The sequence below is a fragment of the Labrus bergylta genome, chromosome 2, assembly GCF_963930695.1.
Source record: "Labrus bergylta chromosome 2, fLabBer1.1, whole genome shotgun sequence".
Lineage (NCBI taxonomy): Eukaryota > Metazoa > Chordata > Actinopteri > Labriformes > Labridae > Labrus > Labrus bergylta.
The window spans coordinates 11,151,366-11,165,480 of record NC_089196.1 but is presented as its reverse complement, the minus strand read 5'-3'; the positions used below and the strand labels follow the sequence as shown (position 1 = coordinate 11,165,480).

Genomic DNA, 14,115 nt, shown 5'->3' with positions numbered 1-14,115 from the left:
TCTCATCAGAAGGATTTATTTTATTGCCAAATTACAATTAATTTAATTTTGTTTCTTGTTTGTGTTACTGTCATCTGACTCTTGTTTTGTGTATCTCATTAGAAGGAACACATCAGTAGATGAGAGTTATGAGTGGGACTCTGCTGATGCATGCATGGACTTAGAGGTCCTGGAGGCTTCAAGGTTTGATCAGTCACAGATGGGTTTACGGAGAGGCAGGGCAGAGCTGAGAAATGATCAAACTGGTGGCCTCCGGGACCGCCAAAAGAAAGGTAAATTTCTTCCTCACATTCTCAGTGTGTGTGTTGATGTTGCATGTGTCATTATGAGTGTAATGCTTGATGTGGTGCTGCATGTGTTCACCTTGTGCCCTGTGATCATTGTGAGCTTGTCTCATGACGTGCCCATCCATGCATTTCCTCTCCCTGATTCCCCCTCCTCAGGCCCGTCTCCCTCAATCAGCCCGCCTGTTTCCAACACACCACGCCAGTACAGCCGCTCCCTGAGCGAGGCGCGTTTCAACGCTCTCCGTCAGGAGTACCAAGAGTACAGACAGACTCAGGAGTCCATCTGTTTACGTGCGCCCTGCCTCGCCCCCGGCCATGAAACAGACTCTGACTCCAACTCAGCACTGCTCTAGCAGCTTAACTCGGTCCGTTACTTGCCCTGCCCTCTCACCTCTTATTTTCCACCTGCCTCTACTTGCCTGCCTTCATCCTTTTCCTGCCTTCCACTGTATCACCCATCTGCTTTGCTACTTATGCCTATCAAAACCTGTGCTGCTTGATTGAAAAAAAAATGTTTTAACTTTGGCTTTTTAAGAATGTTTTCCTTATGCTGTTCTGCTCTCTGTCTCTGTTTTCACAGGTATGTCTAAGACAGATACCAAATAGAAGTTTAAAATCAACAGCCTACAGCACTGTGGTCCTGGACAGTGTCACACCCCACTCAGAACCCATCCTCTGTCGATCAGAATATATTTACCATACTTAAAGAGACTTCATGCTGTGTGCCATCAAATGTGACAAACTGACTCTCCTCAGTTGTTATAAGAAGACATTCTTTTTTTCATGTTCTTGTTCACTTCTGCTCTGCATAATGAAACTGAGAAGGGATTATTTATTTTTCGAAGTAGCTCATGCAACTGTACTTTGGGATTTTCGTTCTTAGACCTTGACAATCAGCCACAAAGGGCCCCTTTAAAAAAATGAAAAACTCACCATTGACTAAGGCATGTTTACAGTTGACAGTTAACCAGAACCCATTTCTCCTTGAAGACGATTTATAAAGGCTGCAATATTATGTCGATTGATGGTCTGGCCCAAGAAAATATCTATTTGTTGGATGGAACCCCTTAAATGTGAACTGTGTAGCCATTCAAATGGTTCTTAATGCATTTTCACCTCCATCTCCCTCTCAATATTGGTCATAGTAATATTGGTCAAGTACTAAAGTAACAGTGCTTAAAGATCTCATGATCAGGCAACTCTGAGTTGTGTACTTTGTTCATGAGCCTAGAGCAGCTCATGATATAAAACTTTATAACTTAAAACTTAAGATGACTGTATTTAAAAGAAGATTTTATTGGCCCCTGTTGATTTTTCCTGCTGATTCCATGAACTCTTTTCAAACTTTACACATTTTATGAATCATTAGTTCCCTTGTTGAGAGTTTATAAATCAAATCCCTTCAAATAGCCTACCATTATTTTTTCCAAAATGTACAAATGTTTATATGTACCTTAATGTGAATGTTCCTACTGTTGTATTTTCCACTTAATCACTTCATCAGATGAGAACATGCTACTTTACTCCACCTGAATCAGTCTAACCTTGCCTCTGTTATTACAGAGAAACTTCATAAGAAACACAGGGAAAAGAGTTTTGCCTTATTTTTGTTAGAGAAGAACATGTGGGCTATTTGAAGGTTTAGCTGACAAACTAAGAAAAAAACCCAAACTAATCACAGGATTAAAAAAAGATTCAAGTTCTGCTCACATAATGACTATCTTTGTATATTTATTGAAGTGAGTTTTGATATGCAACGATGTTTACAATTCACATCACTGATGTGAAGGCAACACTGTGAATATTTCATTGACTTCTGGTCTGTTTTGAATTTTGTGTTCATTAGGCTACTTATTTGTGTTTTTTTATACTACAAAATGACAAGAGCTTTTTTAGTTCAACATTTGTACTGTATTGACTTAAATAGCCCCAATGAAAATATTCAACAGAGTCTGCATTTCTGATGATGGTTTTGGAAGTTTTGTACAAACTGGAAATTTTTATATCTTGCCACGTTGTTGTTTTTGTCATTTTTATATGTTTATAATGAATAAATTGTTTATTCTGAGTTTAAAAAAAAGACCTGATTCGTTTTCTGCAGGGCCACATTTCTAACACTTAAAAATCATATTAAACCTGGTTGACCCATCATTTCACATTTTCTACTTGGCACACCTTCACTTTCTCTTTCTCATGCAGCCCCACTTCCTACTCCATCTCTTTACCCTTTTTGACCTGTCAGTGCCCTTTGTTAGCTGACAGAAAATACATAATGTGCTGAATATGTCTGAAACATGAGTTTTTGACACCATCTTATGGAGTATTATTGAATGCTTACTGTTTTGAATTAGCTAATTTAAAAAACTGATGCTTTTAAGTAAAAATATTTTTTAATATTTAATGTGTTTGAAAAATATAAACTCGGAGAAACGGATGATGGATACATACAAGTGAAAAAAATCTGAATTTATGATTTGGAAAAAAGGTTTGTAATTTATATTTATATATATAATTTTTATTTTGCCAAGTTAATGTTTTACCTATATTAATGATTAATACCCATGAGAACCTGGACCCATTTCTCCTTAAAGATGAATTACTTCACACTAAACAGACCACTTAGAACTTTTCTTTTTAATACCACCCCCTAGTGTCAAAGATCTGTATTGTTACATGTATGTTACATTTATGGTAAATGTATACCCTCATCAAATAAATCAGCTTGACACTAATATTTTGCTTACTAACAGATTTTTTGTATTTGCATTTCCACAACAAATGGCAAAATTATAACTGAAATTCTTAGGTTTAATTATATCTTTTTTAAAGAGGTGTTATACAACACACACATTTGCTAATTGAATGAATACGAGAAAAAAAAACCAGTCTGTTGGATGTTTACTCAGAAAACTGAGCAAAATATATTTTAGGTAAACTTGACAAAACAGTGCAAAAAATATAAAATCCATAAGTTTTGTAGCATCAGCAGCACCTTGGTTGAATCATTGTTATCAGCATTAGTGGCAGTCACACTTCACTCACTGGCCAGAATGCAACTTGGCTTATGCTTAGGCTTAACATCATCTTGAAATCCAACACAAACTCTTTTGGGTGGTGGTGATGGAGATACAATGAGGCTTCTGGAAGGTTCTTTGTTTCAATGTCTTGTAGACACCAACAGTCAGGGTGGTAGATCAACCATGTACTGTATTTACAAGCCCTACTAGCATTGTGGTTTGCCAGAACAAGCAGAGGTCTCTGCGACCTCATGGGACTTTTTCCTTGTGACGCATGCATCAAGGTGGACTATCAAGTTCCCCCCATCAATCTGTTGTACTCCTTCACAATGTGTGGTCTGCTGACCTCCGGCAGTAGGCCTTCTTTGTCTGATTTAGTCCAAGCTTTGTCTTGAGGTTAAATTGCACAGACGAGATCTAGCATTAACAGGTCCTCTGCCTCTCTTTGCAAAAGGTTTACCATCTTCAAGCTGACAACCAGCCAAAGTGCAGTTTTGGTTTGATGGGAGAGTTTCAGGAGATACAAATATAAAGTTCAATATTTCAATAAAACTGAATCAGCTTAATTAGTTTATGTTACTTTCCAGAACAGCTTGTGACACCTGTGTCACATTGGATTCTACTTGATGAACATCAGACAAAGCAACACAAAGTCACAGTCATAAAATCAATGCTGGATAACTTTCAAACACACAATATACAGTATTATCATGCCCTCTGTTAAGAGTGCCCACAGAAATTAAAACTCACCTGGAAGAAAACATGAATATTTTAAGTCTTGTTTTCGGCATGGATCAGTGGTGCACTTCAGCCTCTTGTGGTGGACATGAGGATTACAACAACAAACCACCTTCTGAGCATGAAAAAAGATAGTTGCTACAACCAAACAAATTGTACACTTGTTTTTATTGATTGATCAAAAAGTAACTGGTTGTATCAGTAAGGCAGTATTAATCAATCAATGAATCTTTATCTGTATAGAGCCAATTCATAACATATGTTAACTCAAGACACTTAAAAGTAAAATACCTTACTCTTTGTTATGTTATCTATAAGACCCAGAATTAATCCACCATGAGCAGAGCACTAAACAACATTTAGCAAAATTACAGTGGCAAGGGAAAACTTCCTTTAAGAGGAAGCTTAGTTGTCATTTTCTGTCTTACTTGATTATCTATCCGACTGTTGCTTGTTTCCCTTGTATGTTGTGTTTCCTAGTTTGGTCTTTAGTGTGTCCTGTTTTATTTTGTAATTTCTCATCCTTGTGTTTCTCTATGTTCTAGTCTAGTGTGTATTGTCATTGTTACATTCTTGAGTTCTGTGTGTCTTGTAGTTATAGTCCTCAGTGTTTCTTGCCCTAACCCTTAATTCCTGTCTCTCTGTGTTGATTACCCTCATTGTCTTCACCTGTGTCATTAGTCTCACCTTTGTCTGATTACCCCACGTCTATTTAGTCTCAGTGTTCCTTCCCCCCTGTTGTTAGTTCATTGTCAATTGTTGGTCCATGTTAGTTGTTTCCAGAGTCGGTATTTCCTCCTGACTCATGGTTTTCGCCTTGTGGATTTTTGGCTGGACTTTTGGAAAAGTAAGCCTTGTTTTTTACTTTTGGCTTTTTTTAAATACATATTTGTTTATTAGTTCTGCACTTGGGTCCACCTCCTTTGTTTTTCAACGTGGCACAGAAACCCTGAGCAAAACCAGCTGTCTGCCAATACTGTGTTGGGCTTGAAAAGTCAGACAGACGAAGATACAGGAAGAAGAGAGAGACAAACAGAGCAACAAGAATGAATAAGATAGATTTGTAGCTACAATTTAAAGTATGTGTAGTATTAGCAGTAACAATTACGTATGAAACAAGAAGAACAAATATTAATGTTATAAGCAAGGAGTAGGACCATGCAGAAGTATGTCAGACAACAAGTCTATTTAGGAGGTACTCAGGTAAAGATTGCATCCAATCAGTTTGTCTGTGAGGGAGATAACTATAAAGTGGATAGGTTTTTATAGGCAAGTAGCTGACAGGTCAACTAAAGGGTGCTAATGATTGGCATATACAGGTAGATCTGGGAATAAAACTCGTCATTCCACAGGAAAAAGTTTGCACTAAACAAAGGCCTGACATAGTGTTATGGTCTGTCAGTCAGCAGATAGTTTATTTCATAGAACTGACATTTCTCTGGTCTTACTCTGTGGAGGAAGCATATGAAAGGAAAAAGCTTAGATATGCAGATTTAGAGGCAAAAGATGAGCAGCAAGGATGGAAAGTTAGGGTTTGTCTGGTAAAGTGTGATGTAGGTTTCATGGCAAGATCAGCTATCCGGGAGAGCTGGGACTGCAGGGGGACAACGTTTGTAAAAGACAGTAAGGGAGATGTCAGATGAAACATCTTTGGATTTGGAGAAATAATGCAAGTTGGGTCCAGAATAAAAGCATCAATCTCCTTTTTGTTTTTCTCTGTTATCACCTCGCTTTCTCATGAAAATTTTGGAGTAGAAGAGGTTAGGCAACAGCCCGATCCTGTCATGATTTGGTCTTATTTAGTTTTGTATTTCAGTTTTTAGGTTTCCATGTTTTATTTTCTCCTGTCTATCTTTGTGTTGCTTGTTTCCCTTGTGTGTTTTTGTCTTAGTGTTTCATGATTTAGTTTGTAGTTCTCCTCAGTGTTTCTTGTATTGTATTCCTGCCTCTGTGTGTTTCCCTCTGTTGATTACCCTCATTGTCTTCACCTGTGTTATTAGTCTCACCTGTGTTTGATTACCCCTGTGTCTATTTAGTCTCTGTGTTTCTTCCCTTCTGTGTCAGTTCATTGTATGTCGTTTGTTAGTTGTCAGTCTATGTCGGTCGTCAGTTTACTAATGTCTCCTTGTTTCTTCGTTTTGGATTTTGATAGTAAGTTTTTGTTTAAAAAAATAAATAGTTTTTGTTATTCTGCACTTCGGTCCACACCTCCGTTTTACACACCGAACCTTGACAGATCCGGTGAGTGCTAGCCCTGATCAGAGCTCCTCACCGTGGCTGTCCTTCACCCCCTTCTTAGGTTTCTCTGAAAATGTGTCTCTATTTTCTCTTGTGTTCTCTTTGTCGTCTTCTTTGTGTATAATGTTAGGAACTAGAAATAGTTGCATTTTTGTTGTGGGGGGCCATTATGGGCCATGTGGAAGGTTAGGTATATCAGAGTTGTAACCATCTTGAGCTTGCATGTACAGAGCCTGGGTCTGTTTTGAAGGGTCATTGCTGTGATGGCCATGTGGTAAAATAGTGAGGATATAGAAGTTCTGCATATATGTATGGTAGGCATTGTAAGCAAGCATGGAGGGGGGCGGCTCTGGTGTGCCAGAGCTAACTGTCCATCCTTTAACTAATTTGGGGATCGGAGGTTCCCACTTGCCAACCCTGGTGATGTCCTGGCTTTTGTGGCCCATCAGTCTGGTTGAGTTGAGTTGTGAGGGCCAATAGGGGCCATGTGTTAGGTAGTTAGTGTTGCCGTTTCTACTCCCTGGTTAGCTTGAAGAAACTGAGCCTTGGTCTGTTGAAGGGGGCTGTTTTAATTACAGTAGCAACTGCAGGCCATGTGGTAGGTTATGTAAGGTATGGGGGAATAATTGGGATGAGGGGTTTCTTCACCCAGCACTCATACTTTCATTAGGGCACAGGTATGTTGTTTATTTCAAGTTCAAATTGTTGAGATATTTGAGTCCAGGTAAACATTATAAACAGACAGACCATAAGTTTGGTCAATCATCTAGTATGGCTCTTGTTCATGCTGTCTCTACCTGCATTTCAGCAGACTGATTCATACCTTTTGTGGATGGTGAGTCACATGTGTCCTGCTCTGGTACCAAGCAGGCATAACAAACACTAACAGTTCTTGCATAATGAACTTTGGGGACATGTTTCAGTTGTAGGCTGTTTTTTTTGGTTAACAAAAATACGTTGTGTTTTTTTTGTCTTTCTTCTTTTCGTCTTTTTCCCTATCCTCCTTCCATACTGTCTGCAATTCATTAAAAAAAAGAGGATTAGTAAGATTTGTCACTGATTAATATAAAGACCTATAAACCTGTTTTCCACAATAACTCTCTGTCTAAATCCTGTGTAAGAGTGTATATTTATGTGGCCCTTTTTTTCTTTTAAATATTTATTTTTGGGCTTTTCAAGATAAGTGACTTCAGGTTAAAAAGGAGCTACAGGCCAGTCCTGAACCCAGGTTGCCCACCCAGAGGACCACAGTGTTCACCCATGGGGAGTGCGCACCAACCGTAAGCCACCAGTGCCCTCATTTTTTTTTTTTTTTTTTTTAGGTGGACAGTGAATAGAGTTGAAATTAAGAGAGAGCAGGGAAAAGTACGCTGGGTGCACGAACTAACCACTAGGCCACCATCGCCCCTATGTGGCCCATTTTAGCTGAAAGTTGTGGCCCACTTCACCTTGCTGGTTAAACTTTAATAGGCCAGAGTCTGAAATGACTTTTTTCACAAAAAACTAGCCTTTTTAATTAAACGAGCCCGTCAGATCCCTGATCATAAATATTTTACTTTGTCTGTAAACTTAGTGTGATAACTGCTGTGTCCCCCTCCTCATTAGGGAAGACTCCCTTTTGCTTTCCCATGCTCACTTTCTTTCCAATTTTCCTCCTTCACTTGTGTAACTCTCTGCCCCGCCCAGCTCAGACCAATTAAAAGCAACAATTCAAGATCAGTTATTGGGATTGGCAATAAACTGTTCTATGATACTCAAACCTTATTTGGCCCATTTTACCAGATGTCCCATTTTAGCTGACATCACAGATTATAACAGATTTTGAATTTTAGAGGTTCAGTGATTAAAACAAAATAAAAAGGAGATTAATTTACATCTACAGTAGCCCATGTCTGCTGTATACAATGTGTTTTCGGTGATGAAGAAAATAATTTTTACATAGCCTATATTTATACCATCAAAACATGACAAGAACTTTGCTCTCTTACTAAAGCATTTATTATTTTTCATGTATGAAGGTAAACGGTACCAGTACAGCGGTGTATGCTGTACTTAAACACCGACTTCCTGTTTTTCTTCTTCAGACTTCAGACAGACTGTCTATTCACTTGGTAGACATACGCATGACGTGTTTGACCATGTTTCCAATGCCATCAAATATATAGTGGTAATGATACTCTGTGTCCCACATGAAGCTCGGGGTGCTGACCACTTTGTTCTTCTCATCCACATAGGCTTCGTAAGAGAAAAAGGTTAAGGCCAAAGCAGAAGCAAACTCAGAACAAAAAACAATCAATACACATAAATCGGGGTAGGCTAAGTCAACAACTCATACTGCAAGTAAAAAGACAGCTCTGAAAGGATATATATGGCTCACGGACGTTGTGGCGAGCACCCATGCTCTTCACAGCCTGCACCATGTTGGTGTGAGGCCAGTTCCCCCAGCGGGTGTTCTCATCCCGCTCATAGCCCATTGTCACCTCAATGCTGGGCAGCACGCGGCAAGCCAGCACAGGAGCCATGCTGGCCAGGCTGAAACAGGAGCATACACCCAGGAGACAGAGTTTAGGTTTTTCATGAATAAAGAACAAGAAACTAAAATGATCAGGATGATAGAATATTTGCCTTGCCAGTATCAAACAAGACAGAGTTGAATCCTGAAAAATAAATCTCCCTTAATGAAGATATAGGACAGTAGACTGAAGCGCTTCTTTGTCGGCATAATTACTTAAAATAATTTTACCATTTGCCCCGAAGTTGTACCCTGTATTTTAAAAAAAACAAAAAAAACAAAACAAATGTATCTTGGTACACTGAGAATTGAATCAGTAATCAAACCTGTAAATGACATTGTGTATAGTTTAAGTGGATCCTTCACTGTCAAATCTAACTGCAAATAAATAAAGAAATTCAAGGCTACAGCTGGGGAATGTTCATCTGAAACCACTGCATTATGGATGATTTCCACGTTGAAGAACATGTTGCCCTGGAACAGTTAAAATTGGTTTGCATCATGCAATCCCCATTAGACCACATATTAAAATGCCTGACTTTACACCAGCATTTAAAATGTTAACAGCCTGGTACAGCAAACAGTTATTGATCTCAAATGCGTGTTTATCAATTATTAACAACTGTACACAATGAAGGCTTTAAGTAATTGATAATAAGGGGGTTGGAAAGCGATAAGTTGCTGCTAGCTGTCTGCCAGGCCTACGCCTTACCAAGATATTTTAACCCTGACAATATCAGCTTTATGTCTTGTGGTTTATTTTACTAATAGGCCAAGAGTGCCAATACATTATTCCTCTTTTCTGTTAATACAATGTTATATTTTACCATAAATGAGTATGTGTTGGAGTGTGCCTCATACATGGTTAGTAAGTCAGTAATTATCTTAACCAACAAATAATTAGCCTTTAAGCACAGACTGTTAGCTTTGATAACCTTGTTACTGTCTAGTTCCACACTACAGAAATCCAACATGGAGACAGTACCAATGAAAACATGATGGTTTAAAACAACAGCCATCAGCTAATTGGTAAGTGGGCCCAGTCAAGATGATGGTTCCTTTTGTTGAGTCAATGGGAAGAATTTAGACATTCATTTTGATAATCGGACAAATTCTCCCTTTTATGTTTAACCATGTAACGGCTGAACAACAGTCTAATCATCCAATAAAAACACCTGTAACATGGTGTGCTTTCCTACCCAGGAAACATATCTGTTTGATTGCATGCTAAAAAAGAAACCTTCGGCTTGGCTTCCATTTTGAATTATTATTGTTCGGAACACAGCTTTTACTATCATTGGGTAATTTGTAGCATGAATAATCCCATGATGCTGATAGAGAAACAGCTGAGTAGAATTTGGCCATCATGTGGCTTATACACTGTAATGCTTGTAAAAGGAATTAGCCAAGATTTAAAGGTCCTGTATTAATGTTCGGGTCTGAATACCAGAGCCCACTTACAATGCCACTGTGCCTTATTATCTGCAGGATTATACTGCTAAAGCAATACAGTATTATGCATGAAGATGATTAAAATCGTATTTGGCTTTTACAGAAACACACCGGAGCATATTATCGTCTGTGTTCTGTTTTCCCCATATTTACAAATTAAGGTTTTCATTAAAAGTCTCCTGTCAGAAAGAATAAAAACTGCATCCTACTTTTGAAATCAGAGAAAAACTTAGCCTTTTAACGAAAAATACATTGTATCAGACTGCCCTAATGAATATCTTGAGACTTTACAGCAAGTTCAAAATAAAAGTATTGTGAAGAACTAGAAAAAGAGATCTTTTCTCTCCTATAATCTAGATTAGGATTTAAAATTCTTCTTTTCACCTACAAACATTTAATGGTCAGGTACTATCACCTCTTCAGGAGCTCAGAGTGGCCCATTACCTCTCTAAAATATTTACCTCTGAGAATGCAGGCCTGCTTGTGGTACCTACAGTACCTACTATGGGAGGTAGAGCCTTTAGTTCTCTTTTGGTATCATCTACTAATCACCGTCAGAGAGGCAGACACCCCTTCTACTATAAAGAATGTAGGCTCAAAACTTTCCCTTACAGTTCGTTCTGGGTCAGACTTGGGCCCACCCCTTTGTTATGCTGCTATAGGCTCAGACTGCTGGGGACAGTGGGAGACCGAGCTTCTGTGTCTCTACCTTTAATGCATTCATGTCGTATTAATAGTTGTTAGTAAGTAATCATGTTCCTGGGGTTTTTTGTGCTCCCTTGTCTTGTAAATTCTTCTGGATTTGTTGATGGCAAATGTCTGCTCGACCTCAACTGCTGCTATAAGTATTATTAGTATTACTTATATTTTATAATTATTATTTCAGTGAGTTTGCTAATATTATTTACATTTGAATGTTTTTTTTATTGCCATTGCTTCTATATGTCTCTATGATCTATTATATTTATTTCTATTTACATTTCTCTCTCTCTCTCTCTCTCTCTCTCTCTCTCTCTCTCTGTTGTGCCTTCATATAACATTAAAAATAGAACATTCTAGCTCTTTCTATGAAGATGACGTTTGATATGAGTTGGCACTATATAAATGGAAATTGATAGATTTACTGACAAACAAAATATTTCTGTTGGCAGGGGTTTGCAAAGGTCTGTTGAGTTTTGAATGTAATTGAGGAATGAGGAACAGTTTTAATTGACTGTACCCTCACACCCTCTGTTCATCTCAAACCTTGACTCTATTATCTGTAAGCTAAATGCTCCTTTCAAATGCCACACCAAAACACAGTGACATCTGCCTGTGATGCTGTAATAGTGATGTCCAACATGCCTCAGTGCTGGAGTACACACCTGAAATCTGCTCATACCAATTAAATTAGTTGAGCGCGCAAAACTTTCTGAACAAACTGAACTTGAAACTGTAAGCCAAGGGTGCATACGTTTGGTTTACATTTTGTTTTTTGGACTTCTTAATCAGACAGGAGAGACACACTAATGAAATCTGAGGACGCACACGAAGCGAGGAGCCGAAGAGAAACTAGTCACCAGGGGAGAAATGATTGGCGAGAATGTAAGTCTGAGTTGAATTGTGTGCTCAGCTTGTTTTGTTCACAGTTGAGTCAAACGATTTTCTGGTCAATGGTTACAGCTGAGTTTAAACAGAGCATTGTTCTGATGGAGTGTGTCTGTGTCAGCATAACAACACGTTAATCACAGTGATTGTGACATAATCTCATATGTTGCACAACAATGCCCTCCTGCAAATTTGTAATGGCCTTTGTTGTCGCCTGGCTAAAACCATTTATAGGCTTAATAGCCAATAGGAAAGGATTATAAGAGTAAATTGATGGCTGACGTCAAAAGTCAACATAACGGTTAACCCGATGCCGTCCAGGTGACAGCTGCTTCATCCTCTTATTATTCAACTCCAATCTTTAATTCCTGTAATCCTGCATCTTCCTGTCATCTTTGAGCTGCACAGGAGCCTCACATTTACCCCATCAGTCCACGAGTGCCAACTATAGTAGCCAAAGGATCAGCCCCCCTCTCACCAGATCACATAGTATATGTTACCTGAGCTGCCGTCCTGTCCTGCCTACTTTAATCAATTTGCCTGAACTGACCTTCACAGTAGCTGGCAAAGACTTTCTTTTCAGAGTACAAACTGTTTACTACACCTGCTCAACCTGCTGTTATCCACCTTTTACAGGAAGCATTAACATTTTCAAAATATTCATAAAATACGCATATATAAACTACAAACTGTGGTTTTAAAGTTCAGCTATCACTACCATATGGATATTTATTTTAATAATTTCATTATTTGATAGTATCTTATTTTTGGCCTTACATTAATTGAATTCTCTCTGTAATGGAGTTTATTTGATCCAACCTTTATAAAGAATTGTGTGCAAATTTAGTTTGAAGAGATGTTTCCCTTGTTTACATCTCTTTACGTGTCAGCTTGGTATACTATACATTTTCTTTTTCTCTTTCTACTGCTGCTCCAGTGTCCCAATTTAATTACAGGAAACGTTTTAATCTGTTTTGTTAATCTAGGCTAATGTAATGGAATTTAATCTCATTTAAAGTGCCAAGAATCAAAGGCTGTCTGCATGTTGCCTCTTGTTTGGATTATAAAGGTAAGTGTGATAATTTAATGTACAGCCAAAAAAAACAGTGTCACACACTTCTGGCCTAATTCTTTAACATTGACCAAATGATTCATACCCAATAGGCTTGCGTGAACGGTGGAATTCTTTAAGAATCCTCTCCACATCACCGTGCAGCTTGCAGTCCTTTCCATCCTTCACGAAGGAGGACCTAAAGAGTTGAGGGATAGACATTAAAATTAGTGAACAATCTAATTGTACTTTACTCTGCACTACATATTTTCAAAGTGTTAACGTCACTTACAGGTTCTTAATGATGCCATGGCCTCCAGGGAAGATTACAGCATCAAAGCTGTTGACGTCCAGCTTGGACAGATCCTGCATTTGCATCATTCCTTGGCCGTGACTGAAGCGAGCAGCCTCCATCATCATGTTCCTATGTGACGGCCAGAAATAATCATAAATACTACGCATGGAATTAGTCAAGTCTGGTGTACAAGAATACAAATTAAAACACGTCACTGGACCTGTGTCTGACCCCCTGATCCTTTTGAAAGTTTTACCAAACAAGCCTACCGGTTCTCTCCAGAGCTGGGCTGCTTTTTGACATGGTCGATCACATGCATCTGCTGTTGGTTTGGAGCAAACATCTGGAAGCGAGCACCATTACGGCTCAGGTGGTACATGGTGCTGCAGACAGAGTTATGTGTTACTTTCTTTGTATAGTGATGCATTCATGAAATAGTGTGAAATGTCTGTCCCAAGCCCGGTAGGAATGATACTCACTAAACTCCCTCATGGACATCAGTCCCATCCCACCAGCCACATCCTGAGAAGACCTGCAGCAAAATCGCATATCACAACCATGACCACACTTATGAATATACCTACGCACTCCAACACAAATGCACACATTACACTCACCAGTGCAATATTGGTATTTCCCCAGTTGCCATAGTCCCCCTGGTGAACAAAGCAGGTAGGCTGGCGAGAGAGGACAGTCAAAGTTTGCTTTGACAGAATAGTCCTGCTTGCAAGCATGATTCAGCTTCAGGTTCACTGTTTTTGGAAGGTAAATGAGACAACAGATTACCACCAAGCCTGTGCAGACGCTGGTTGTAATTTTGGTCTGGCTGGGGGTGTGTATATATACCAGCCGTGTGGCCAAGTGACGTGACCACGTAAGCTCCACTTCCTTGGAAGAGGCATCACTTCCTTGCCTTGGATGGCCTATTCTCCTTATCG

At 38.9% G+C, this 14,115-nt stretch overlaps 2 protein-coding genes across 2 annotated transcripts in view; one reads left to right on the top strand and one right to left on the bottom strand.

The window, feature by feature from the left end:
* Positions 1-2,367, top strand: part of igsf9b (immunoglobulin superfamily, member 9b) — a 28,911-nt gene extending 26,544 nt beyond the window's left edge. The window contains exons 20-22 of the mRNA XM_029277175.2: positions 103-272; positions 444-652; positions 868-2,367. Of these exons, the coding sequence (XP_029133008.2) occupies positions 103-272; positions 444-640 (367 nt within the window). The 3' untranslated portion in view covers positions 641-652; positions 868-2,367. The remainder of the gene's footprint in view (positions 1-102; positions 273-443; positions 653-867) is intronic.
* A 5,890-nt stretch (positions 2,368-8,257) lies between these two features.
* gatd3l (glutamine amidotransferase class 1 domain containing 3, like) lies at positions 8,258-13,994 on the bottom strand. Its single transcript, XM_020633070.3, has 7 exons — positions 13,795-13,994; positions 13,657-13,709; positions 13,447-13,560; positions 13,175-13,306; positions 12,989-13,081; positions 8,647-8,812; positions 8,258-8,519 (listed from the first exon to the last, which is right to left on the bottom strand). The coding sequence occupies exons 1-7, from the start codon at positions 13,909-13,911 to the stop codon at positions 8,385-8,387; spliced, it is 810 nt and encodes a 269-aa protein (XP_020488726.1). The 5' UTR covers positions 13,912-13,994; the 3' UTR covers positions 8,258-8,384.
* Positions 13,995-14,115: the final 121 nt, after the last annotated feature.

Coding starts and splice junctions, on each gene's coding strand:
- gatd3l (XM_020633070.3), bottom strand. CDS start 13,911: ATGCTTGCAAGCAGGACTATTCTGTCAAAGCAAACTTTGACTGTCCTC. Junction 13,561..13,656: donor GATGTCCATGAGGGAGTTTA/GTGAGTATCATT, acceptor CTCTGTCTGCAG/CACCATGTACCACCTGAGCC. Junction 13,307..13,446: donor CCCAGCTCTGGAGAGAACCG/GTAGGCTTGTTT, acceptor GCCGTCACATAG/GAACATGATGATGGAGGCTG.